General features: G+C 47.7%; 3 protein-coding genes across 3 annotated transcripts in view; 2 read left to right on the top strand and 1 right to left on the bottom strand.

Annotated features, from left to right (window-relative positions):
• Positions 1–2,735: 2,735 nt before the first annotated feature.
• dhrs9 (dehydrogenase/reductase (SDR family) member 9) lies at positions 2,736–5,343 on the top strand. The gene is made up of 5 exons (XM_047046958.1): positions 2,736–2,904; positions 3,329–3,643; positions 3,867–4,125; positions 4,238–4,401; positions 4,770–5,343. The coding sequence occupies exons 2-5, from the start codon at positions 3,331–3,333 to the stop codon at positions 4,991–4,993; spliced, it is 960 nt and encodes a 319-aa protein (XP_046902914.1). The 5' UTR covers positions 2,736–2,904; positions 3,329–3,330; the 3' UTR covers positions 4,994–5,343.
• A 480-nt stretch (positions 5,344–5,823) lies between these two features.
• On the top strand, positions 5,824–9,895 carry rdh1 (retinol dehydrogenase 1). Its single transcript, XM_047046956.1, has 6 exons — positions 5,824–5,872; positions 6,786–6,821; positions 6,916–7,246; positions 8,073–8,331; positions 8,792–8,955; positions 9,283–9,895. Exons 1-6 carry the CDS (start codon positions 5,870–5,872, stop codon positions 9,534–9,536), a joined length of 1,047 nt encoding a protein of 348 aa, XP_046902912.1. The 5' UTR covers positions 5,824–5,869; the 3' UTR covers positions 9,537–9,895.
• A 1,362-nt stretch (positions 9,896–11,257) lies between these two features.
• lrp2a (low density lipoprotein receptor-related protein 2a) overlaps positions 11,258–25,073 on the bottom strand; it is a 56,643-nt gene continuing 42,827 nt past the window's right edge. The window contains 24 exon segments of the mRNA XM_047046898.1: positions 11,258–11,495; positions 11,637–11,708; positions 11,794–11,910; positions 12,040–12,150; positions 12,435–12,561; positions 12,789–12,906; positions 13,293–13,360; positions 14,122–14,212; positions 14,390–14,509; positions 14,703–14,882; positions 15,017–15,237; positions 15,352–15,480; positions 15,574–15,739; positions 16,047–16,190; positions 16,338–16,469; positions 16,660–16,791; positions 17,057–17,185; positions 17,509–17,631; positions 19,834–19,971; positions 20,207–20,323; positions 20,672–20,788; positions 22,660–22,779; positions 24,473–24,601; positions 24,720–24,965. Coding sequence (XP_046902854.1) covers positions 11,328–11,495; positions 11,637–11,708; positions 11,794–11,910; positions 12,040–12,150; positions 12,435–12,561; positions 12,789–12,906; positions 13,293–13,360; positions 14,122–14,212; positions 14,390–14,509; positions 14,703–14,882; positions 15,017–15,237; positions 15,352–15,480; positions 15,574–15,739; positions 16,047–16,190; positions 16,338–16,469; positions 16,660–16,791; positions 17,057–17,185; positions 17,509–17,631; positions 19,834–19,971; positions 20,207–20,323; positions 20,672–20,788; positions 22,660–22,779; positions 24,473–24,601; positions 24,720–24,965 — 3,215 coding nt within the window. The 3' untranslated portion in view covers positions 11,258–11,327.

Genomic DNA, 25,073 nt, shown 5'->3' with positions numbered 1-25,073 from the left:
CGTCACAGCACTCTGTTAGACAGGAAACGGGACTCACTATTACTACTTTCTCACTGGGAGCTAACTTTGTATTTGAAACTTTGAAGGTGTTATTTTGTCCTTTCAATTAATTGTACCTCACATTTACTTTAACATTCACATATGTTAACCTGTCCTACTGACATGTCTATTTAGTCTAGCTATAGTCTACTTTGCTAGACAGTAGCTGGCTAACTTTACACATACAGCATAGTTCTTTGTTTACACAAATTACTTATTTGGACGGTGAGGAAAAAGGTCAGTTGCAAACACTGGCTAGTATACAGGTGATGGTTTTGTACATAAAAAGTCAAAGTAATATAATGTCAACTACTTTATTCTCTGCCATGACCAAACGGATCAAATATCTGGACCATCCTAAAACTATTTAGGACCATTTACTATTAAACTCAGATAATTGGTAATTATCGGTTCTGCACATTTGTCCAGTCACGCAAATCTATTATCTATTAGAAATGACTATTTAATTTAAAATCTTTGGAACTCAACTCCCGAGACACGTCTGTCATGCCCATGTGCAAAACAACTTGGAATTGAACTATTGGACCATAAGAGTTTATTAGCGGCCAGTTTTAACCTTGAACAATATATTCTTCCTCACTGTATTACATAATATGGATACATTTGCTTATTTAGTACTGACATCCATGCAAAATCAATTCCAAGTTTTCTATCCAAACATGTAAATACCTCAGTAATACAAGAAATGTGAGCAATTAAAGTCACACAGTTTAACACGTACTAATCACCTCTAAATCACCTTGTTTTAACTCTGTTACCAAAACATTGTTGCAAACTGTGTGGCCTATACATTAGAATTACTAGACTATACTATTATTGTAAATATACTGTTATACATTAAATACGTTAAATACATTAAATACATGCAAGTTACAAGATTCTGGTGTCTTTTGATTTACCATTAAGAGGAGATCAAGTCAGATGATCTCATATTTAATTTAATCTTGAAATAAAGATTAACTGTCGCCTACTTTACCTGCTTTGTCCCTTTGTCAGCGTCTCTGACGTTCTGTGATCACCGACAACAACAGTCCTCACTTCACGCCTGTCCTCGGATCAGTCCTGTCTTCACTGTACCTTGCCAGTTATCTTTGTTCCTTATTTGACTGATAACAGGTTTGTCAGCATTATGACTTTAACAGGAGAGCTTTTGTGAGGCAAAAGTACATTTATTGAACCAATAGGTTAATAAATATTTAAGCTTTTGGACATGAATGGATTAATGACAGTTTAACATACACTTTCATACGTCCTTGATCTCCCTGGAGATATGGCAGTTATCTAGATTCAATAACATCACAAATACGTATTTAAATGACATGTCAATAAATCCAGTAAGGTAACATTCATATTTAATTATTTTAAATTTTTGTAGAATTATTATCATTATTATTTTCATTATGATATTAAATTACTCTATAAAATAACAGAAGATGGAAAATCCATTAATAGGTGTGCATTACAAGGATATTATTATCAGGATATTGTAAAATGGGTTTAATGACCTGAAGGGCATCTTTCAGTAATGCTTATTTATGCAATGACTCCACTCACTAAGATTACAGCCATTAATGGGAGAGGCAGATCACTGATGTGTCATTGATTGTAAGAGTGTAATGACCTGCTGGTCATTTGAACACAATGGAGTGGTCTCTACAATGGTCTTTAAGATTAAGACTTTGGTCACAGATTAAGCCATGGGATTCTGTTCTCAGCTCCCAGACTGAGGCTGTGACTGTCAGGTGCTTGGGTGAAGTCATAGGTCAAAGAGGAATGATTTCCATTTTTTTTTAATCAACATATTCGGTAATCAACATTTAAATGTTATGATGCATGTAGGGTTGAGCTCAGTCCCACCTGACAGCCCATCAATGAGATTAAAGCTTCTTTCAAGTAATAATTGATTGACACCCAATTCTGATAATTATGTGCAATATCCGATAAAGTGATGGGTTTGAGTTCAACAGCCGTTAGATCAAACCTTGTTTAACATGACCCTTGGTCTTGTCCAGGAGAGAAATATGCCTACCGATGACTTATGTTGCTTGTATCCTTGATAACATGTCATTATGGTGTTTTCTAAAGCTTGCTTATGCCTGCATGGCCAAAAGTTGGTTCTCCGTAAAATGCGAGGAACTGTCTGTGATAAGAGGTTATAGGTCAGAAGTTGACAAGGTTACCAAAGTGTAATGCCATGCAACTGAAAATAGAAGGAACGTCAATGCAATTTCTGGAAGCCATGAGACAAAACAAACGCTATCTAGCACCATGAATGCAGCATCTGCTCTGTGCTTGTGAAGGCTATGTCGATGTGTCACCCCCCTCCCACATTGTGATACTATTTAACTGCCCTTCATTCCTGTATTCTTTGTCCATTCATCTGAGTTGACCAGCTTTCCTTAATACAACAGACCTACTTTAAATTAATTAAACCGTGGATAGGTTTACCAAGACGAATATGGAAACTCTAAATTATTTTTGAGTTAACTGATATGTGCAGGCTACAAATACGACAACAAAAGCACACTAGTTCACATATAAAGTACCATGTACCTATTGAAATATTCCATCATATTTATCATATTTATGAGAATCACAGCCAATCACAGAAAATTGTTTCCGCAGCTATATTATGGAACCCCCGGCAGATGGAGTGCTCTGCGCGTGGCAATGTCCTAGAAGAGTAACCAAATACAGGTTGTTTGTTTTTAAGACCCGGAAAGTGGAGTGGAAGTAGTACAAACGATAGAAAAAGTGTTTATTGGGACGACGAAGAGACTCCGGGGACTTAAGTAACCAACCACGGTCTCCAGAACTTACAACTTCCGCCAGAGACAGCGGCAGGTAAGTTTCTTAGCGTAAGAATGGTTGTGTAAATCAATTCCCGGCGAACGTATTTATAAAAGAAACTATATTACTGAAATGTTTGTAAATGTTATCCCGAGACTAACCCTTTCAACTCCAAACTGACGATGTCTTCGTCTTTGAATCTGGTAGACTACTTTTTGCTTTTGAAGTGTTTCCATTTGTACTAACGATTGGTGAATGAATAAGCGTATTGTCGCGGGAGTATTAGGCTATATTAACCTAAGTATACTCTCTTCTCTAACATCAAAACGTTGCGCAACGTGTTCTGGGGGCGGATTATAGTTAGATGTTGTTATATTGATTCCCTTCGTACAGTGTTTCGTATCTTGATTATGAAGACGTGTCTTGGATGACCAAATTATACCCAGCTTGTTTTTTTCCCACCTGTCTCATCTCCTAGAAATGTCCCTGTACCTCCTTCTTCTGGTACCGCTGTGGTTTATTTACCGCTGGTTCAAGGAAACCAAACGAGTGCCCAACAAGTCGCAGAAGCATGTGCTTATCACCGGCTGTGACACTGGGTTTGGTAACCTTCTGGCCCGGCATCTGGACAAGCTAGGCTTCTGTGTGATTGCAGCCTGTTACACTGAGAAGGGGGAGGATGAGCTGAAAAAGGCATGCTCTGAAAGACTGAAAACCCTTCACCTGGATGTCACCAGCCAAGACAGCATCAACAAAGCTGTTACATTCCTCACAACAGTAGTTGGGGAGAAAGGTGAGTGGGGAATTGACTGTTGTTGCCTCATGACGAACACCCTGAACATTCTTGAATACAGAATGAGGTGTCACCCTGAGCATACAAGGCTTTTCTCAAGCACGCACATTTGGCCCCAGGCTTAAACCACCTCCGGTGTACCACACTGGCATGTGAGCACATGTACGTGTGGAATGTTCTTCTCCACTCATCGATGTATCCGTGCGTGGGTGTGATCTTCCAGGTCTGTGGGCCGTGGTGAATAACGCGGGCGTGTCCGTGCCATCGGCTCCCTGTGATTGGCTCACCGTCGAGGACTACCGGGGCATGCTGGAGGTCAACCTGAACGGGGTCATCGCCGTGACGCTGAGCGTTCTGCCCCTCATCAAGAAGGCCAGGGGCAGAGTGGTGAACGTGGCCAGTGTGTTTGGACGAGTGAGTCCCTTTGGAGGGCCGTACTGTGTGTCTAAATACGGAGTGGAGTCCTTCAATGACAGCCTGAGGTGAGACACCTTGTACCAGAAACATCCTTGTTTTATTCATGTGCAAACACTATGGCAAGTTGAGTTATGGTCTTGTAAATATTGTGTGTCTTGTGTTTTTTGTCTGTCTCAGGATGAACATGGCACCCTTTGGAGTGAAGGTTCTGTGTATTGAACCAGGATTTTTCAAGACCAGCGTGACTGATGTGTCCCTCCTGAAGAAAAACATCAAGACGCTGTGGGACAGATTGCCTCAGGATGTGAAAGATGACTACGGAAGCGATTACCTACACAAAGGTATGTTTGCAGAAGGACATGTTCAACCTGCACTCACACAAATGGAATGAGGAAAGCAATTAAGGGAGTCAGATGGCTGAGCGGTGAGGGAGTCGGGCTACTAATCAAAAGGTTGCCGGATCGATTCCCTACCCCGCCATATGACTTTGTGTCCTTGGGCAAGGCACTTCACCCTACTTGCCTCGGGGGGGAATGTCCCTGTACTTACTGTAAGTCGCTCTGGATAAGAGTGTCTGCTAAATGACTAAATGTAAATGTAAATTTGCAATGCACCTTGATAAAAACTCAAGAGACAAGACTGTCTACTTTACTATAAGCTCTGAAGTCTTGACATCGCGTGACCTCAACTTTTCGTTTTGTTCCTCCAGTGGATTTGAAGTTCAATGACACCTTCACCAAGATGTTGGATGGAGACCTGATGAAAGTGGTCAACTGCATGGAGCACGCCGTGTCTGCCCTCCACCCCCGCACGCGCTACTCTCCCGGCTGGGACGCCAAGTTCTTCTGGCTGCCCATGTCCTACATGCCAACCTTCATCTCAGACAAGTTCTTCTTGAGGGATGCCGTTAAACCCAAAATATCGGTGCTGTAGTTCATTTCACAGATGATGGTAGAGTATTTGTGTCATAGAGAGAGCCCCACTAGAGACTTTGCCTTTTTTATAATCACAGAAAGGTTTTGTTCCAGATGGAACCTCAGTACGAGGACACCCTAATGTGTTGGGGGGGGGGGGGGGGGTTGACGACCTGAGAGAGAGAAATACTAGAATATAAGTAAGGAAAAGGAGGCTAGTGGAGGCTTTAAACACATGTAGCCATGCTAGCGCTAAATCAGCAGTTTTGTTATGAAATTGTTAACACACTTTATCCTTAAATCATTTGTATGTGTAACATGAACCCCAGTGTTTCATATAATAAAAATCAGTTGCTCATGAATCATTAACTCGATCCATTATCAACCTTTACTTTCTGCTATGAAACATTCAGGGGGTTGTTAGAAACAAACTTTAGTTGTGTATTTGTCCATTTATATTTTGGGGGAAACTAAAGGCCAGTGCTTACAAAAACACACAACACTGGATGTCAATATTACAAGGGTTGGTTTATATGACTATGCACCAACATACAACTAACCTGTCCACCACTTGATTTGTTATTGGCATTTGACACAGTTTCACAGCTCTGGTCTTTGTTCAGTAGGTAGTGTCAAATCATTGGTCACTTATCATACCAACTTAATGTTCAGGAAATTAGGTAAAAAGGTTATCAGAGGTACGGTTTGTGTAAGAGTTTGTGTGCTTCATTACACAATCAATCACTGTGAAAATGTTTAACTGGGATTGTAATCCAACCGACCTTTGACACCAGTCGACCTGCAGACCCACCTGCTTATGAGCTCTGTTTAGAGACTGAGTAGGTCTGATCAGCAACCTCTCTCTAACTTCAACCTCATTCATGACAAGGACGCTATGGTAGGTTCAATTTATAATCCATGTTTCCAAATACAGGTAAATGTTTCACATCTGTAAAGCTCAAAAGTGAACAATACAACGCACTACTTGTTAATTGAATGTTTATATGTTGACTAAATAACTAAAACTCAAAGCCTAATTGAAGTTTCGCTGAAACATGTATGTTTAGTCAGTTATGAATGCTGCAAGCTTTGTTTTTCTGTTTATTTTGGACTAAATGAGATTCCAAGATGCCATCTAGTGGTCACAAAAACACAGTTGCATTAGACCCAGGCAAAACGCTGCCATTGGTTGCAAAAAAGGCCTTTTTGCAAACAGTTATGTAGTTGGCCAACCTATAGAAGATTGTACATTAAATTTGACATGAAATGAAGAAGATCGTGTAAAGCAGGTACTCTGTATCTCTCTACTAAATAGAACAGCTTAAAAAAACTCCTTCAATCCTATGAAGGGCAAATCGATTTAATTTCAAATTGTTTCATTTTTCAAGACGAGATTTGCACCAAAAGCCCATGTCAGGTGCATTGCTGTGATTATGACAAACTAATATTATAATCCTTCTAGTGTCAGTTCAGTAAGCAAGATAAACAAGGATTATGGTGCAGGAACTGGAGGACAGAGACAAGAAAGGTTCTGTAGTTAAAAAGAAACCGGCAATTCATCGACCCAATCCTTGGCTGATTTAGTAGGCTATAATGACTGTTAGTTGTTTAAGTGTGGATTTTTTAGTTTTTTTGTTAGCCTAAGCTTTTGTAAACGCCTATAGGCAACTATAATGCAGAGACAGCAACGCAAATGGACAAAGATGTAGTTTTTCCTTGTGTAAGTTAGGTATTTTATCATGAAGGAAATGTGTTTTGTTGTTCCTGTGTTTTAGAGTAAGATTAACTCATTTTATTTCATTTTGCAATAGGTGTCTGAAGAAAGTATCCTGTTTGATATTTCAGAGGTAGGCAACGTCTGTTAGCTATAGGCTAGTTGATTAATCGAAATATTGAAAACTGATTAATATGATTCACTCATTGTCTTCTTATCTCACTTAGGTAATTCTATCACACCAGGTCACAACATGTATTCTCATTTTAATCGCTCTCAGCGCTGTCGTCTGGAACATTAGAGACTCATACAGAGTCGACGACTTTGACCAGAAGCATGTCTTCATCACTGGCTGCGACAGCGGCTTCGGAAATTTAGTGGCACGGCAACTTGACCGTAAGGGATTCAACGTTATTGCCGCATGTCTGACGGAAGAAGGCGCATCGGAACTGAAAGCAGCGTCCTCCCCCAGGCTGAAGACGCTGCTGTTCAATGTTACCGACAGCGCGAGCATCAGGAGTGCGGTGGAGTTTGTGCGCGCCGAGGTCGGGGAGAGAGGTGAGACGGTCAGCGGGTGGTAGAGATAGGGTGCCAGTGCCAGCCAGAGTCTAGCACCGGGAGAGATACAGTAAAAGAAAAAAAAGTAAAGATGTGTCTGACTAGTCCACAGCCCTAATTCATTTTCCAACCACCCTTACTCCATGATGTAGGTTAAACAGAATAAAAAACAACACTTATTTTAAAGAAGTTATGTGTGTTAAATGTACACATCTGTAAACACATTGTATTCCCCGTGTCTTTTTTGTTGACATCGTTTTGATTCACGACAAACTGACCCAAAACTTTATACACACTGGAAGATATGATTCAGTGCTGAAACCTGCATCTTCCTGGACCTGGACTGCCTCTTTGACGATGATACTTTAAAACAGATTAGTTAATGGCTTACTTAGGAGGGCAATGTATCATACAGTGTATCCATTGAGGATTAAAGTGGTTTTAAATATGTCTGCTTAAAGATAATTTGCCTTTGGACATTCCTGGAGTGCATATGTAAGACAAGTGGTTGAAATCTCTTGACATGAAATATTTATCTGAAGCATCACTCTTGAATTTGTTAATCTTTTGGCTGGACTAGATTGCATTGCTCCTTCTGTGCTCACATAATATGACTGTTGTGTAAGTGAAGTATTTCCTAAACCTTCCTATAAGAATTAGAGTTTGACAGCATTCAGGATGTGATATTGATTGTAGGGTCTACTCTCTCTCTCTCTCTCTCTCTCTCTCTCTCTCTCTCTCTCTCTCTCTCTCTCTCTCTCTCTCTCTCTCTCTCTCTCTCTCTCTCTCTCTCTCTCTCTCTCTCTGTCTCTCTCTCCTTCTTCAGGTCTCTGGGGGTTAGTGAATAATGCTGGGCGGTCCATCCCCATCGGGCCCACAGAGTGGATGCAGTTAGAGGACTTCACCAAGGTCCTGGATGTCAACCTGCTGGGGGTGATCGAGGTGACCCTGCTGTTCCTCCCCCTGCTGAAGAAGGCCCAGGGCAGGGTGGTCAACGTGGCCAGCATCCTGGGGAGGCTGGCTCTGAATGGAGGAGGCTACTGTCTGTCAAAGTGGGGGGTGGAAGCCTTCTCCGACAGCCTCAGGTATTACAGTATGCATAGAATGTATTTCTAATCTTTATATTTCATACAAATTACAAGATGAGGTGAGTTTCAGGGTTCATGAATGTTGTGAAACATTAGGATGATCATACGTTAGTTTGAAGAGGTTCCAATTCACCCCTTGAGTTATTAATAGACATAAGCATCTTAGTGTATTAGTTGATTGCATTGATGTCATTGTGCTCATTTAACCCGTGGAACAAATCTCTCCTTCCAGGAAATGCATGCATTCAAAACTATTAGTTAATAAACATCTATATAAAGTAGATTAATAATGAATCAGAGGGATGTTTAAAAAATAAAAACATGAATTACATTAATTATATTATTATATTATTATATGTCTATACATATTTGTCCCAAAATATGTATGGAAATGCAAACTCCATGCCCTGGTCTATATCCACCCATCCAACACCTGTGTTCCTCCTGGTGCTGACAGGAGGGACATGCAGCACTTTGGAGTGAAGGTGAGCATCATCGAGCCGGGCTTCTTCAAGACTGGGGTGACCAGGCTGGATCTGATCGAGGCTGACCTGAAGAGACTGTGGGACAGGCTCCCTCAAGACGTCAAAGACTCTTACGGAGAGAACTACCTTGATGAATGTGAGTACTCAGTGTGCGTGTGTGTGTGTGTGTGTGTCTGTGTGTGTACAGTGTGTGTGTGTGTGTGGTTTGCTTGAACAGATGAAAATCAGAGGCTTTGAGGTAGCAGGTGTTCACAGTGTGTAAGTCAGCTGTAGAGCGCTAGACTGCAGATCAAGAGGTCCCAGATTTACCCCCCCCCCCCCCCCCCCCCCCCGCCCGCACTCCACATTATGTTGCTTCTGATAAAAGTAGGAGTTGACTGTAAATACAGCACCAACAGCCGTGATTCTTATCTTGGTGCTTTTCCCCGAGCCTGGATGTCGACCCTCCTGTTCTGGGTTCCAGACGTGAAGGCCCAAGACTTCTCCATGGGTCTCCTGTGCAGTTCAGACATCTCCAAGGTGACCAACTGCATGCAGCATGCCCTGACGGCGGTCCACCCCCGGACTCGCTACGGCGCGGGCTGGGACGCCAAGCTCCTCTGGATCCCTCTGTCCTACCTCCCGTCCTTCGTGGCAGACTTCACCGTCAGTGTCCTCCTTCCTGTCCCCAGAGACCACAGGAAGGTCCAGGCTAACCAGGTGGACACAGGAAACTGATGGAATCGCTTGTCTTTCGATCGCAGCCACGTCAGTGATGTCGATACGGTAACCGTGAAGTTGTGTTGTTGTAAGTAACCCCAAATTAGTTACAAGTGAATGCCACGGATATTTGAACATTTCATTAATAATATCTAATTGTATAACTATAATATATTGACTTGACATTAGGTAGGATGAGAGTCTTGACTTCTTAAGGATGTAAAAATGAAATTCATGAATGCAGAGATCATATTACGAAAAATGAAATTTATTAATTTTCTGAAGCAACATAAATCTGACTTCCACTCTATCTAAAAAAAATTATGTGGGCATGTTTAGAATGATCACTGATACAGTCTTTATTTGTCCTTTTCATCACAATACAAAACAATCATTCTACGAGCACATCATTATAGCCCAGGATCATAAGTCAGACACTTCATTTACTGACTTGACCAAATCTATTACTGCACACATGGATTTGTATTGTTGGACTATATAAACTCAGAGACTCTGGTGGTCCAGAATGAGAATAATACAAGTTCATACATTAACATGGGCCTGTTCAAGTATTTCCATCATTTAAAATTAGGCCGTTATTGATCTTTATAAAGAACTTGAATTTGATTGAAATATACAGAGGGAAGGAACACCGTGATCATTTGATATTGTACTGTACTATGTATGCTTAGCATACCCATATACATCTGAAGAACTGAAGAGCCGAGGGGGATTATCCCTGCTGTGGAACAGGCCGTTTCATTTGTTGTTTTGTAGCCCTGAAATGAGGTATATAAAAACATGAAAAAATGAACTGCAGTCATGTCCAGTTTTGTTCAGTGGAAAAACATGTATTATACAGTCAGGTCCAAAAGTGTGAGACCACAAGGAACACCTGATGAACACTAAGCATTCTGGGACATCACAAGAAGCTCTTTGCAACATCGTCAAATCATGCTGTGATAACATTAGTCATTATCCTGTGATGTCATCATCCTGTGATGTCATCATGCTGTGATGTCATCAGTCATCATGCTGTGATGTCATCAGTCATCGTGCTTTGATGTCATCAGTCATCATGCTGTGATGTCATCAGTCATCAGGCTTTGCATAAACTTGTGAAGTTCATGAATGCTGACATTAAAGCAAAAAAGGTAAACATACAAAAGACTAAGGTATTCTGAAGTTCATTTTTCAAAGATTCAGCTTTTCACTCAAATTGGTGAAAAAGATGATCATAATTTGATTTCTTTTTTAAATGACATTTGAAACAAATGCAGATCTTGACTACTGGTAGATTTTTAGACCTTTCTGTATTCGTCACTCAAAACATTAACAGGCTCTTAAAATGGTACATCTACTGTACATTCACAATGTACTCACCAGTTATTTGTTATTGACGTTTATGCAGCTCTATTTATAAGATCATCTACGGGTTTTCGAACTGCCAGGAGATATTATCAACAAAATCTTTTCAAATTTACAAATATACAACATATTTATAACATTTCTATCAGCAGCTTCAGTGCAAAGATATACATATAGTACATCAAAATAAAAAATAAATCATTAAACAAGAATTGGCATAAGAAATATTAGAAGGCATAGTCACGACTGACTTCTTTTTCTGTATGCTATTGAAACTTTCATCTAATATATTTTTCTTACAAAACAATCTTGGTTTTGTACACAGGCTGCATATAAAAAATAGATTCTGTGCAAAGAAGAGTGAGTGTCTTTGATTCCCATCTGCCTGTGATAGAGGGCGGGGCGGGGTGGGGGGAAGGGGGGAGGTGGGAGGGAGGTGGGTCAGATCTCGCCGTCTTCCTTGACAAGGTTGGCTGTGTCCTGGAACGTGTCCTCTGTGGGGGAGAAGGCGCTGGGACGATCCCTCTTCAGGGGTTTGGCAGAGGGGACGAAGGGGGAGGGGGCGGAGCCATCATCCCCCCCGCTTCCTGTTGCTTTTTCATCTTTCATCTGAAATACAGGAAGTGAAACATTATCCACCCGCAGCAAGACAGGCCAAAGGTAAACAAAAACACGGGTGATGACAATAAGAGTACGAATCCTAGCTGTCCTTAATATAATTCGAAATGTCCCATAAAGGCCTCCTCTTACCTCTGAGTAAGTTGGGTTTTCAAACGTGGCGCTCGGTTTTAATTTCCTTTTGAAGAAACTCCACTTGGACTCCTGCAAACACACAAGACCAAACGCGGGTGTCAAGAGGTCGCAGCGCCACTACGGTAACCATGACGACGCGAGGCGGGAAACTCACAGGAAGGGGGTTGGAGCTGGTGACGGAGGTGTGCACCACGTTGGAGCTCGTCTCTGCGTGGAACACCGGGTTGGCAAAGCTATTCTCTATCTGCTCACCAGTCACGTTAACCGTCACCTGGTTGGAGTTTAAAGACGAGATCTTTACTACTGTTTAGTACTCCTGCGTAGTGAATTATTAATGATCAGGGGCTTTAGACTGACAGAAGATCATGAATGATAATGTGTCTAAGGTTGTCTTGATTACCTGAGTGGCATGAATGACAGCAGGATTGCTGTACACTCCACCTGCAGTGGCATACAGCGGGTTCTCAAACGTGATTGGCTGCCGCCCAGACCCCACGGCAAAATTCTCATCCTGATTGGGCGAGACGGTACACACACTGCTCAGTGAAAATGCAGCACATAAAGTAACCATCACATGACAGAGGTGTTCGCTTCGACCTGAGTGACCTGGAATACGTGCTTCCTCACTCTGTTAACAGCAGAGTGGAACTAACCAGGCGAGGAAAAAGCCTTGTTAATGTTTGAGGAGGGTTCTGAAGTCAAGCAGACCTCCTCAGGTCAAGCGTATCATCACATTGCTGACGGGGCCTTCCAGTGACACCACTAAGTGACAAAGGGACACGGGTGTCTGCTCACCAGCTGCATGGCCCGGTCAATGACTGACACCCCGATGGCGTGAGGGCCCAGGTCCATGGTGACGTTGTCCCCCGAGCGGAATGTCACGCCGTTCCCCGTGTCGCTGGACTTCACCAGGCTGCTCAGGCTGGGGACCAAGGAAAGCAGGCGTCACCGTCATCATCGAGTGGCAGTAATGTGTTCATGCAGCACATCCATGACATGCAGTGGAGTCAGGCCTGTGGCCTCTTCATCTGAGGTCAGGTGCTCTACTGCTGTGCTATACCCAGCCTTACAGGGATGGCAGATCAGACACTGTCTAGGGCCATGGCAGAAGGCGTGGCAGGTTCTGGGGGCCGTCCTGGTGTGACCTACCTGGGGAGTTTGGGCATGTTGGGGATGAAGGAGCCAGTCCGTTTGTAGTTGAGGAAAATCCCAACGGCCAGCGCTCCTGTGATCAGGATGATGATCGTTGCCAGCAGCACAGCTACCGCTGTGGGTACACAAGCAACAAACAAGCCCCTTCATCTTGTGAAACCATACTAGTGATTAAAAACTTGGGGAAATAATACTAAAAGTGTAGTCAAATGTGCTCTCTTGTTATCAGTTAATCAGTTTTTGAAGGATCCACACAATCATTAATTTAATAAACGATTGCTGGAGTGTTTTGGCGTCTTGTTATTGTCCGGTGTAATCTTTCACAGGTAATAAAAACAACTTGAGTCGTCGTTACGTTAGGGTCAGAGTCTGCTGAGTTGAGGGAATCAGTGGAAGACTAACTGTAGCTGGAGCAATGTGGTGTCATATTTTTAGCAGGTAATGAGCAGCTAAAAGAATATGGTTTGCTCAGCTAGTTCCTGAAACTCCTCTGTTCTGTACCTGTTCCTGCTGGAGCTCCTCTTGACTTCCCCATCTCACAGTAACTTCCGGCGTAGCCATAAGGACACCTGCAGAGAACGCAAGGCAACAACATATATAAATGTAGATATGCATCCCTTTTCATAGTTGGAGAAATACAATACAAGATTCTCACATATTTCTTTCTAAACAGTGAAACAAGAAAACCGTTACAGCTTGTGGCAGGGGTAATGATAAAACATCAACATCAAACAACATCAGCCCACTCTACACAGTGCTTCCGGAAGGTTCAGCTGACTCTACACAGTGCTTCCGGAAGGTTCAGCTGACTCTACACAGTGCTTCCAGAAGGTTCAGCTGACTCTACACAGTGCTTCCAGAAGGTTCAGCTGACTCTACACAGTGCTTCCAGAAGGTTCAGCTGACTCTACACAGTGCTTCCAGAAGGTTCAGCTGACTCTACACAGTGCTTCCGGAAGGTTCAGCTGACTCTACACAGTGCTTCCAGAAGGTTCAGCTGACTCTACACAGTGCTTCCAGAAGGTTCAGCTGACTCTACACAGTGCTTCCAGAAGGTTCAGCTGACTCTACACAGTGCTTCCAGAAGGTTCAGCTGACTCTACACAGTGCTTCCAGAAGGTTCAGCTGACTCTACACAGTGCTTCCAGAAGGTTCAGCCGACTCTACACAGTGCTTCCGGAAGGTTCAGCCGACTCTACACAGTGCTTCCAGAAGGTTCAGCCGACTCTACACAGTGCTTCCGGAAGGTTCAGGCGACTCTACACAGTTCTTCCGGAAGGTTCGGCTGACTCTACACAGTGTTTCCGGAAGGTTCAGCGGATGGACTCACTTGCACTTTGGCAGGCCCCCTTCGTCAGTGTAGCAGGACCCTCCGTTCATGCATCTACATGCAAGGGGCATTGGGACAGGAGCCTCAATGGCTGCAGGAGTGAGAGCCAGGCAACACACACAATGTCACCACCACGTCACACAGACATCACAGAGGAACCAACAGCCATGCATGTATGGGTGGATGGAGAATGGATCCAGGCGTGGCTCGGTGGTGTTGGACCCGAGCAGTCCATCTGGGAAGCTACCACGTGATGTGGTGAACATACCTGCATCACACTGGTTGGAGTGGATGCCGGCCAGGTTGGAGCCTTGCGGGCAGGAGCAGGTGTACCCGCCCGGCCTCAGAAGACACAGGTGGCTGCACACGTCCTTACAGGGGTTCGACACTATGAGAGGGAGAATCAGCTGACGTTACAAATCAACTACAAATCAAACTGAGCTGGGAGTGTTTGTTGCGGTATAGACTCAGCCAGTGCTTCTGACCAGGTCTTATTGTTTCTGGCTTGTTATGTAGTGTTTCTGATCAGGTCTTAGTGTTTCAGACCAGGTCTTCGTGTTTCTAACTGAGGGTTCTTTGACCTGAGCGGTTGTGTCGCTGCTCCTGGTAGATCCGGACTTGGGTCAGCCAGGGGTTGATGGTCACCACCTTGACTTTGTCTCCCTTTCCAAACTTATCAGCCTTCCAGACCTCCCCCCGCTCCTTGGTGGTCCAGTACACATGGCCCTCAAACACATCCAGACTGTAGGGGTTGCCTAAGGCTGGGACCAAACAGAGCACACCACCATCACCACACATTACAGGGCTTAGACAAGTCTGATGACGTTTCTCCTGGTTAAGGTAGTGGGAGATGATTGGTTAGTGAATAACGAGTAGGTTGAACCCCTTTACTGACCTCCGGACATGACGATCTTCCTCTCTGAACCGTCGGGCTTCATGGATTCAATGATGTTCTCCTTGGAGTCGCACCAGTAGATCCGGTCTCCGTTCAGGTAATCCAGTGCCAGGCCGGTGGGCCAGCCCAGGTCCTCATCCAGCAGAACCTGCCGGTGCTGCCCGTCCATCCATGCCGACTCGATCCGCGGCCTTCTTCCCCAGTCGGTCCAGTACACAGTTCTGGGAAACACAAACAAGGACACAGGGATTGTCACAACCCAGTCTCTCCCACCCACTCCCTCAGGCCTGTTCTGTGGGCCATGTTCTAGTCGTCTAGTCGTCACGCCTCCCTACCCCAGAGCTGGGTTGACGACAATAGCAGCCGGCTGGTCCAGATCCGTGTGGATCAACCACTTCCTGTACCGCCCATCCAGCTTCGACACTTCTATGCGATTGGTTCCTGAATCTGTCCAGTAAATGTGTCTGAAAAAACGAAGAAAAAAAACAGGCGTCAGCCAGAATACGGATCGGTGAAACCTGCTAAAAACCATAAAGAGACGCGTGGGAGGGAGGTACCCTCCGATCCAGTCCACTGCGATCCCGTCTGGGCTGGCAATGTATCTCAGGTTCAGATCCACCTCCTTCACTGGGTTGTTGCCAAAGTCGTTGAACGTTGTCATGTAGGCTCGTTTGATGAATCCAAACTGAGACCCTCTCCCTAAGACGGTCCAGTAGACCACACCTGATAGAGAAACACCACGACACACTCAACCTCAGCAGAAACACCACGACACACTCAGCCTCAACAGAAACACCCCAACACACTCAGCCTCAGCAGAAACACCACGACACACTCAGCCTCAACAGAAACACCACGACACACTTAGCCTCAGCAGAAACACCACGACACACTCAGCCTCAACAGAAACACCACTACACACTTAGCCTCAACAGAAACACCACAACACACTCAGCCTCAGCAGTCTCTGACAGCCCTGTGTTCCCAGCCGGTGGAGAGGTGTGTCGTGTGGGAAGCCAGGTGTTCTTACTGAGGCCTTGGCCCTCCGGGTCCCACAGGTAGTCCAGGGCCTGGATGTGCTCCGAGTTGTCCACATAGTCAGAGTACTGCTCCGAGGACAGGTTGAAACGACGAATCCTCACGTTGTCAGGCAGGAGCAGCACTGGAGGGTTTCCTGGAAGGAGACGTTACAGAAATATTTCAACACCTCTCATTCTGAGAGGTGGCAGTGTTTGGAAAGAAAGGTTACATAAACCATGTTGTGCACTTGTGCAACAGGAGGTCCATCTCCGGTGCCTTCTGGCCGCCAGACAGCTCTTACCCTCCGCTGCACACTCCACGCCGTGCTGCCCCCCGACTGAGCGGTACCCCGGGGCACAGAAGCACTCGTAGCTGCCCTTGGAGTTCCTGCAGTCCTGGGGGCACGTCCCGTAGATCTCACACTCATTCACGTCTGCTCACAAACACAAGGCAGGGATTTGGATTGGGAGAGCAGAGATTAAGATGGCGACATCATAGATTGTGAAATCTGATATTGTGATATACAAGGACAAGTGATTAAACCAGAGAATGGGCTTTCTTCAAGCAGGGCCAGGTGGTTGCTGAACCGACAGGCTGCAGACCGTGACGTCCCTGCAGCGTACCTTCACAGGAGTTCCTGTCGTCCTGGAGGGGCTGGTAGCCGGGTCTGCAGAAGCACAGGAAGCCTCCGTCCGTCAGGTCGGTGCAATTGTGCTCACAGATGTTCTCACTGCAGGAGCGGCCAGAGCCGTGGTCTGACGGGGAACACACAGTCCAGACGTCAGACACAATCCAGACGTCAGACAGTCCAGACGTCAGACACGGTCCAGACGTCAGACAGTCCAGACGTCAGAGTCCAGTCGTCAGACACAGTCCAGACGTCTTTTTTTTTATTACAAAAAAGAACAACAGCAACACATAAACAGGAGTGGGCCACTGGTGGGAGGTGGGCAGGGAGGGAGGATTGGGCTGTGGGGGGTGGGCAGGGAGGGAGGATTGGGCTGTGGGGGGTTTACTCACTGCAGCCTAGCTCGTCTGAGTGGTCTCCACAGTCATCGTAGTCATCACAAGCGTACTGCAGGGGGATGCACTGGCCGTTACTGCACTTGTACTCATCTGCTGAGCAGGGTCCATGTGTGGGGGTCTGGCCTGGGGTGGGAGAGCGAGAGAGAGAGAGAGAGAGAGAGGGGGGGGGGGGGGGAGAGAGAGAGAGAGGGGGGGAGAGAGAGAGAGAGAGGGGGGAGAGGGTGAGAGAGAGAGAGAGAGAGAGAGAGAGAGAGGGGGGGGGGGAGAGAGAGAGAGAGGGGGGGGGGAGAGGGAGAGAGATACTTTACTCACCCCAATACTATACTTTACTATAGTGCAGTATACTCACCACAATACTATCGTACACTAATATATACATGTACCTATGTCATCTGAAACTCCCTAGAGAGGTCCCGCCTCCCTACGTGTGATTGGTCCATACTCACAGTGCTCCTCCTTCTCGTCGGTGCCGTCTCCACAGTCGTCCACAGTGTTACACAGCTCGTGGCTGTAGATGCAGCGGTTGTTGTCACAGCGGAACCGGAAGGGCGGTTCACACGGGACGTCCACTGAGGAGAGAGGAGACAGGAGAGAGGAGACAGGAGAGGAGAGAGGAGAGGATAGAGGAGGGGAGACAGGAGACAGGAGAGGAGAGAGGAGAGAGGAGAAGAGAGGAGAGAGGAGAGAGGAGAGAGGAGAGAGGAGAGAGGAGAGGAGAGGAGAGAGGAGGGGAGACAGGAGACAGGAGAAGAGAGAGGAGACAGGAGAGGAGACAGGATAGGACAGAGGAGAGAGGAGAGGACACAGGAGACAGGAGAGGAGAGAGGAGACAGGAGAAGAGAGAGGACACAGGAGAGGACAGAGGAGAGAGGATAGAGGAGACAGGAGAGGAGAGAGGAGACAGGAGAAGAGAGAGGACACAGGAGAGGACAGAGGAGAGAGGATAGAGGAGACAGGAGAGGAGACAGGAGAGAGGAGACAGGAGAGGAGAGAGGAGACAGGAGGCAGGAGAGGATAGAGGAGAGAGGAGGGAGGAGACAGGAAAGAAATGAGAGGGTGACACTGTTTGTGACGCTGACGTTCTGCGGTGTTGACGGTGAGGACATGTGAGATTATGTCAGTGTAACTGCAGAGTGAGTCCATGTCAGTGTAACTGCAGAGTGAGTCCATGTCAGTGTAACTGCAGAGTGAGTCCATGTCAGTGTATGTGCAGAGTGAGTCCATGTCAGTGCAGAGTAAGTCCATGTCAGTGCAGAGTAAGTCCATGTCAGTGCAGAGTGAGTCCATGTCAGTGCAGAGTGAGTCCATGTCAGTGTAACTGCAGAGTGAGTCCATGTCAGTGTAGAGTGAGTCCATGTCAGTGCAGAGTAAGTCCATGTCAGTGCAGAGTGAGTCCATGTCAGTGCAGAGTGAGTCCATGTCAGTGCAGACTGCGCCCATGTCAGTGTAACTGCAGAGTGAGTCCACGTCAGTGTAACTGCAGAGTGAGTCCATGTCAGTGTAACTGCAGTGAGTCCATGTCAGTGTAACTGCAGTGAGTCCATGTCAGTGCAGAGTGAGTCCATGGTCAGTGTAACTGCAGAGGGAGTCCATGTCAGTCTAACTGCAGTGAGTCCATGTCAGTGTAACTGCAGTGAGTCCATGTCAGTGTAACTGCAGTGAGTCCATGTCAGTGTAACTGCAGACTGAGTCCATGTCAGTGCAGAGTGAGTCCATGTCAGTGCAGAGTGAGTCTACGTCAGTGTAATTGCAGTGAGTCCATGTCAGTGTAACTGCAGTGAGTCCATGTCAGTGTAACTGCAGAGTGAGTCCATGTCAGTGCAGAGTGAGTCCATGTCAGTGCAGTGAGTCCATGTCAGTGTAACTGCAGAGTGAGTCCATGTCAGTGCAGAGTGAGTCCATGTCAGTGCAGAGTGAGTCCATGTCAGTGTAACTGCAGTGAGTCCATGTCAGTGCAGAGTGAGTCCATGTCAGTGCACAGTGAGTCCATGTCAGTGTAACTGCAGAGTGAGTCCATGTCAGTGTAACTGCAGTGAGTCCATGTCAGTGTAACTGCAGAGTGAGTCCATGTCAGTGTAACTGCAGAGTGAGTCCATGTCAGTGTAACTGCAGAGTGAGTACATGTCAGTGTAACTGCAGAGTGAGTCCATGTCAGTGTAACTGCAGAGTGAGTTCATGTCAGTGTAACTGCAGAGTGAGTCCATGTCAGTGCAGAGTGAGTCCATGTCAGTGTAACTGCCGAGTGAGTCCATGTCAGTGCAGAGTGAGTCCATGTCAGTGTAACTGCAGAGTGAGTCCATGTCAGTGTAACTGCAGAGTGAGTCCATGTCAGTGCAGAGTGAGTCCATGTCAGTGTAACTGCAGACTGAGTCCATGTCAGTGCAGAGTGAGTCCATGTCAGTGCAGAGTGAGTCTATGGTCAGTGTAACTGCAGAGTGAGTCCATGTCAGTGCAGAGTGAGTCCATGTCAGTGTAACTGCAGAGTGAGTCCATGTCAGTGCAGAGTGAGTCCATGTCAGTGCAGAGTGAGTCCATGTCAGTCTAACTGCAGAGTGAGTCTATGTCAGTGTAACTGCAGAGTGAGTCCATGTCAGTGCAGAGTGAGTCCATGTCAGTGCAGAGTGAATCCATGTCAGTGCAGAGTGAGTCCATGTCAGTGCAGACTGAGTCCATGTCAGTGCAGAGTGAGTCCATGTCAGTGCAGAGTGAGTCCATGTCAGTGCAGAGTGAGTCCATGTCAGTGCAGAGTGAGTCCATGCTGCCGTCCTTACAGCAGAGGTGCAGCTCCTCATCAGAGCCGTCTCCACAGTCGTTGTCTCCGTCACACTTCCAGTAGGGCTGAACACACACGTGATTCCGGCACTCAAACATGAACTGAGGGCAGTAGGTACCGTTGGGATAGCGGGTCGCTGCAAATCACAACCACACACGTGACAAAGGTGTTTTTATCATTGTAACTTTTACTTTTCACTGTACTGTAGCGCTTTGAGCACAAGAAAGGCACATTACAAAAAAAATTAAAAACATTATTATTATTATTATTAGGGCCCTGAGGAGTAATAGTTACAAAGGCACTTGACAGAATTTACTCTTTCTCCTCAGGAAACCATACTAATCCATGGGCCCATCATGGTTGCTACTCACGACAGGAAGTCTCATCAGTGAAGTCCAGGCAGTCGGCGTTGCCGTCACACTTGAACCGCTCGGAGATGCAGTGTCCGCTGGCACACTGGAAGTAACCTTGGTGACAAGTCCGCATCTCTGCAATACAGCCAAGCCAGGGGAAACGGTCAGTACCTCGGCCACTTGGCCCTTCCAGAGCCCTGCTGTTGATCCTGCACACGCCAAGCTCCAGGCTCACATGCCCAGACGCTGCTCATGGCTACAGCAAATAAACACTGACAGACAGCAACCGACAGCAGAATAGCATGGGATTTATCCTCCGTCTGAGCGATGGGTCTTCAGAGAGCTGTATAAATGAATCTCGGTGGTCCCGTCGGTCAGTCCTGCGCTCTCAGAGCGAAGCATGCACGGCGTCTCTGCTTGGCGCTGCTCGCCGCCACACACGCTGGCCAGCACCACGGCCGGGACAAAGACGGCTCCACTCACCACAGTCCCTTTCATCCGAGTTGTCCTCGCAGTCGTTGTCATGGTCGCAGACCCAACGGTCGGGAATGCAGTGGAGATTATCGCAGCGAAACTCGCTCTCCGAACATGCACGCGGGCCTGGAGGGGAACAAGATGGATATGTGTGATACCAGGCACAGTCATCACTGCATATGGTGAGATAATGACAGGACTGAAACCTTGACGAGGATGAAAGACAGGGTTGACGGCAGTGTACTCCATTATCACATTATACATATCATTTGATCAAAGCAAACAAACGTTGCCATTCCTCAGTGATGAGCTCATGGTCTTCAGACGAGGGTGGGCCCTGTCTGTCTTTACCACTCCGTTTACAAGGAGGGCCTTCCCAGCTTGTTATTGTACGGACGCTGTGATTCAGTGGGAGACGCTGTGATTCAGTGGGAGACGCTGTGATTCAGTGGGAGACGCTGTGATTCAGTGGGAGACGCTGTGATTCAGTGGGAGACGCTGTGATTCAGTGGGAGACGCTGTGATTCAGTGGGAGACGCTGTGATTCAGTGGGAGACGCTGTGATTCAGTGGGAGACGCTGTGATTCAGTGGGAGACGCTGTGATTCAGTGGGAGACGCTGTGATTCAGTGGGAGACGCTGTGATTCAGTGGGAGACGCTGTGATTCAGTGGGAGACGCTGTGATTCAGTGGGAGACGCTGTGATTCAGTGGGAGACGCTGTGATTCAGTGGGAGACGCTGTGATTCAGTGGGAGACGCTGTGATTCAGTGGGAGACGCTGTGATTCAGTGGGAGACGCTGTGATTCAGTGGGAGACGCTGTGATTCAGTGGGAGACGCTGTGATTCAGTGGGAGACGCTGTGATTCAGTGGGAGACACTGTGATTCAGTGGGAGACGCTGGCTCTCCCTACGTGCTCCTCATGAGCTGGCGTGCATCTCAGACAGAGGAGATTCCCGGGGGCACGAGGTGGCCTCCTCCCTCGACAGCCTGAGGACAGGCTGAGGACAGGCCGAGGACAGGCTGAGGACAGCCTGAGGACAGCCTGAGGACAGGCTGAGGACAGGCCGAGGACAGGCTGAGGACAGCCTGAGGACAGCCTGAGGACAGGCTGAGGACAGGCCGAGGACAGGCTGAGGACAGCCTGAGGACAGCCTGAGGACAGCCTGAGGACAGGCTGAGGACAGGCCGAGGACAGGCTGAGGACAGCCTGAGGACAGCCTGAGGACAGGCTGAGGACAGGCCGAGGACAGGCTGAGGACAGGCCGAGGACAGGCTGAGGACAGCCTGAGGACAGCCTGAGGACAGGCTGAGGACAGGCCGAGGACAGGCTGAGGACAGCCTGAGGACAGCCTGAGGACAGCCTGAGGACAGGCCGAGGACAGGCTGAGGACAGCCTGAGGACAGCCTGAGGACAGGCCGAGGACAGCCTGAGGACAGCCTGAGGACAGCCTGAGGACAGCCTGAGGACAGGCTGAGGACAGGCTGAGGACAGGCCGAGGACAGCCTGAGGACAGCCTGAGGACAGGCTGAGGACAGCCTGAGGACAGCCTGAGGACAGGCTGAGGACAGGCTGAGGCCAGGCTGAGGACAGGCTGAGGACAGGCCGGCTCTGACCCTGAAGTGTTGAGGCTCTTCTACAAGAGCACCTCGGTATCTGATAAAAACAACAGCAGATCCATTCTTTGCCATCAACGCCTCTAAGTTATGTGGCTGTCTCACTGGGGGTGAGACGACTCAGCGACAAGTCAGCGCCCTGGTTGACCCAGGGCATCCGCCTTCATAGGTGGGTTAGACTGACCTAAACTACTGGTGGAAGGGCGGTTTATCCAGCATGATTCAATGTCCCTGTATTACCTTGTCATGTCAAATAAAGATATACTGACAACCATGATAAACAACTGCTTTTGAACTCAGGGGGCCCCGGTGGGGGCAGGGTGCCCTGGTGGGGGCAGGGTGCTGGTCTGTCTGGATGCAGGCTGGGTTCTCAGGACTCACTGCAGTTGACTTCATCAGAGTCGTCCCCACAGTCGTTGTCCCCGTCACACCTCCATCGCAGAGGGACACACTGGTGGTTGTCACAGCGGAAGTCCCCCACAGGGTTACATGTCACCTCGTCTGGGGACAGAACAGACATGGGGACATTGTGACTGATGCATACACACACACACACACGCTAGCACAGACACACACTAAAGTACACATTGGCAAACACAGACACATGAACACACACAGACACCACACACACACACACGTTAGCCCACACACTAATACCCACACACTAATACCTACTCACACACAAACACAAAAGCTAACACACACACACACACAGACACACACTGAAGGCTGGATGAATGAAGTACACATTATTTACCGTAAGCATTATTCAAGTAACACGACCTATTAGAGGGTTTTATCTGGAGTGCTCTTTCCAGTTTAACACCGTTACAAGCACAGGAAGATATTATCAAACTAATGAGAAATTCTTCAATGGTGAGGATGACTTTGATCCGAGAGCAGCTCCCTGTATTTTAATAACACCCAGCGTATCACCCAGGGAGGTCAGACACATGCCTCATGTGGGCGAGGCTTGAGCTGAGCCAGGTCTGGAGCAGGGGAGAGGAGAGGCAGGAGAGAGGCAGGAGAGAGGCAGGAGAGAGGCAGGAGAGAGGCAGGAGAGAGGCAGGAGACAGGCAGGAGAGAGGCAGGAGAGAGGACCCCATCACAGACTGGAGATGAGGGGAGACGGGGAGAGGAGAGGCAGGAGAGAGGCAGGAGACAGGACCCCATCACAGACTGGAGATGAGGGGAGACGGGGAGAGGAGAGGCAGGAGAGAGGCAGGAGACAGGACCCCATCACAGACTGGAGATGAGGGGAGAGGAGAGGCAGGAGAGATGCAGGAGAGAGGCAGGAGAGAGGCAGGAGAGAGGCAGGAGAGAGGCAGGAGACAGGACCCCATCACAGACTGGAGATGAGGGGAGAGGAGAGGCAGGAGAGAGGCAGGAGAGAGGCAGGAGAGAGGACCCCACCACAGACTGGAGATGAGGGGAGAGGCAGGAGAGAGGCAGGAGAGAGGCAGGAGACAGGACCCCACCACAGACTGGAGATGAGGGGAGCGCTGCTGGGTTGCAGGTCAGAGATAGTGCTAGAGCCGGGCACTAACCCTCCACCTGGCCACAGAGCTGCATTCTTCCAGGCAGATTAGCGCCGATCTCCCCTCCTGCGCGGGGATGGCACTAATGGAGCTGGGGCCTCTGATAAGATATGGGAGGGCCCGCACTGGGGTGTGTGAGCCGTAACACGGTACAAAGAGCTCAGTGTGATCCCTACCCCACGCACTGACGGCCCTACACACACACACACACACACAGGCCGTAAATCCAGATCCTTCTCCCAGGGTGGGTGCAGGGAGGTGGGGGTGTTGAGACCCTCTCCATCACACCTCCCTCCTCCTCAGTCTCAAGCTCTGCTGAAAGGCCAGAGTGTTAGCTAATAACCCTTCACTCACTCCTAACCCGACACAGCCTGGTTCTCCTCTGGTGCCTGGTCTTCAACCAACCTCAGACCAGGGGAACAGTTCCTCAGGCTCCACTGGAAACATGGGGTCCCAACACCAGACCAGAACAGAACCATGGGGTCCCAACACCAGACCAGAACAGAAACATGGGGTTCCAACACCAGACCAGAACAGAACCATGGGGTCCCAACACCAGACCAGAACAGAAACATGGGGTTCCAACACCAGACCAGAACAGAAACATGGGGTTCCAACACCAGACCAGAACAGCCAGTAAAGACCAGAGGACTCACGGCAGTTCTGCTCGTCGCTGTTGTCCCTGCAGTCGTTGTTCCCGTTGCAGACGGACCAGAGGGGCACGCAGCGGTAGTTGGTCTTGCAGTCAAACTGGGTGTGGTTGTCACAGCGATAGGAGGGCCCCACTGTGAAGGAGCACAAGGAGGGGTCAGCGGGGGTCTGGGTTTCAGTCCACTGCATGTTTGTGTGTGTGTGGATGGGTTCTGTGTGTGTGTGTGTGAGTGTGTGTTTGTCTCCACTCACTACACTCCTCCAGAGGTTCGTCAGAGTTGTCCCCACAGTCGTCGTCCACGTCACACTTCCAGTTCTGTGGGACGCAGCGTCCGTTCCGACACTTGAACTGTCCTGGCGGGCAGGAGCGGCTGGAGCAGTGGGCGTCGTCCTCGTCAGAGCCGTCCCCACAGTCGTCCTCCCCGTCACACTGCCACGACTCGGGGACGCACCTCTTGTTGGCACACTGCCACTGGTGGCTCTCACACTGGTGGGTGGCTGAGGACAAACCACATCCAACCACATCCAATTATATACAACCACATCCAACCACATCCAATTACATCCACATCCATCTCTATTCTTCGTATATTTTAATGAGTAATG

Source organism: Hypomesus transpacificus, chromosome 23 (assembly GCF_021917145.1).
Source record: "Hypomesus transpacificus isolate Combined female chromosome 23, fHypTra1, whole genome shotgun sequence".
NCBI lineage: Eukaryota > Metazoa > Chordata > Actinopteri > Osmeriformes > Osmeridae > Hypomesus > Hypomesus transpacificus.
This window is presented reverse-complemented; position numbering and strand designations above follow the sequence as displayed.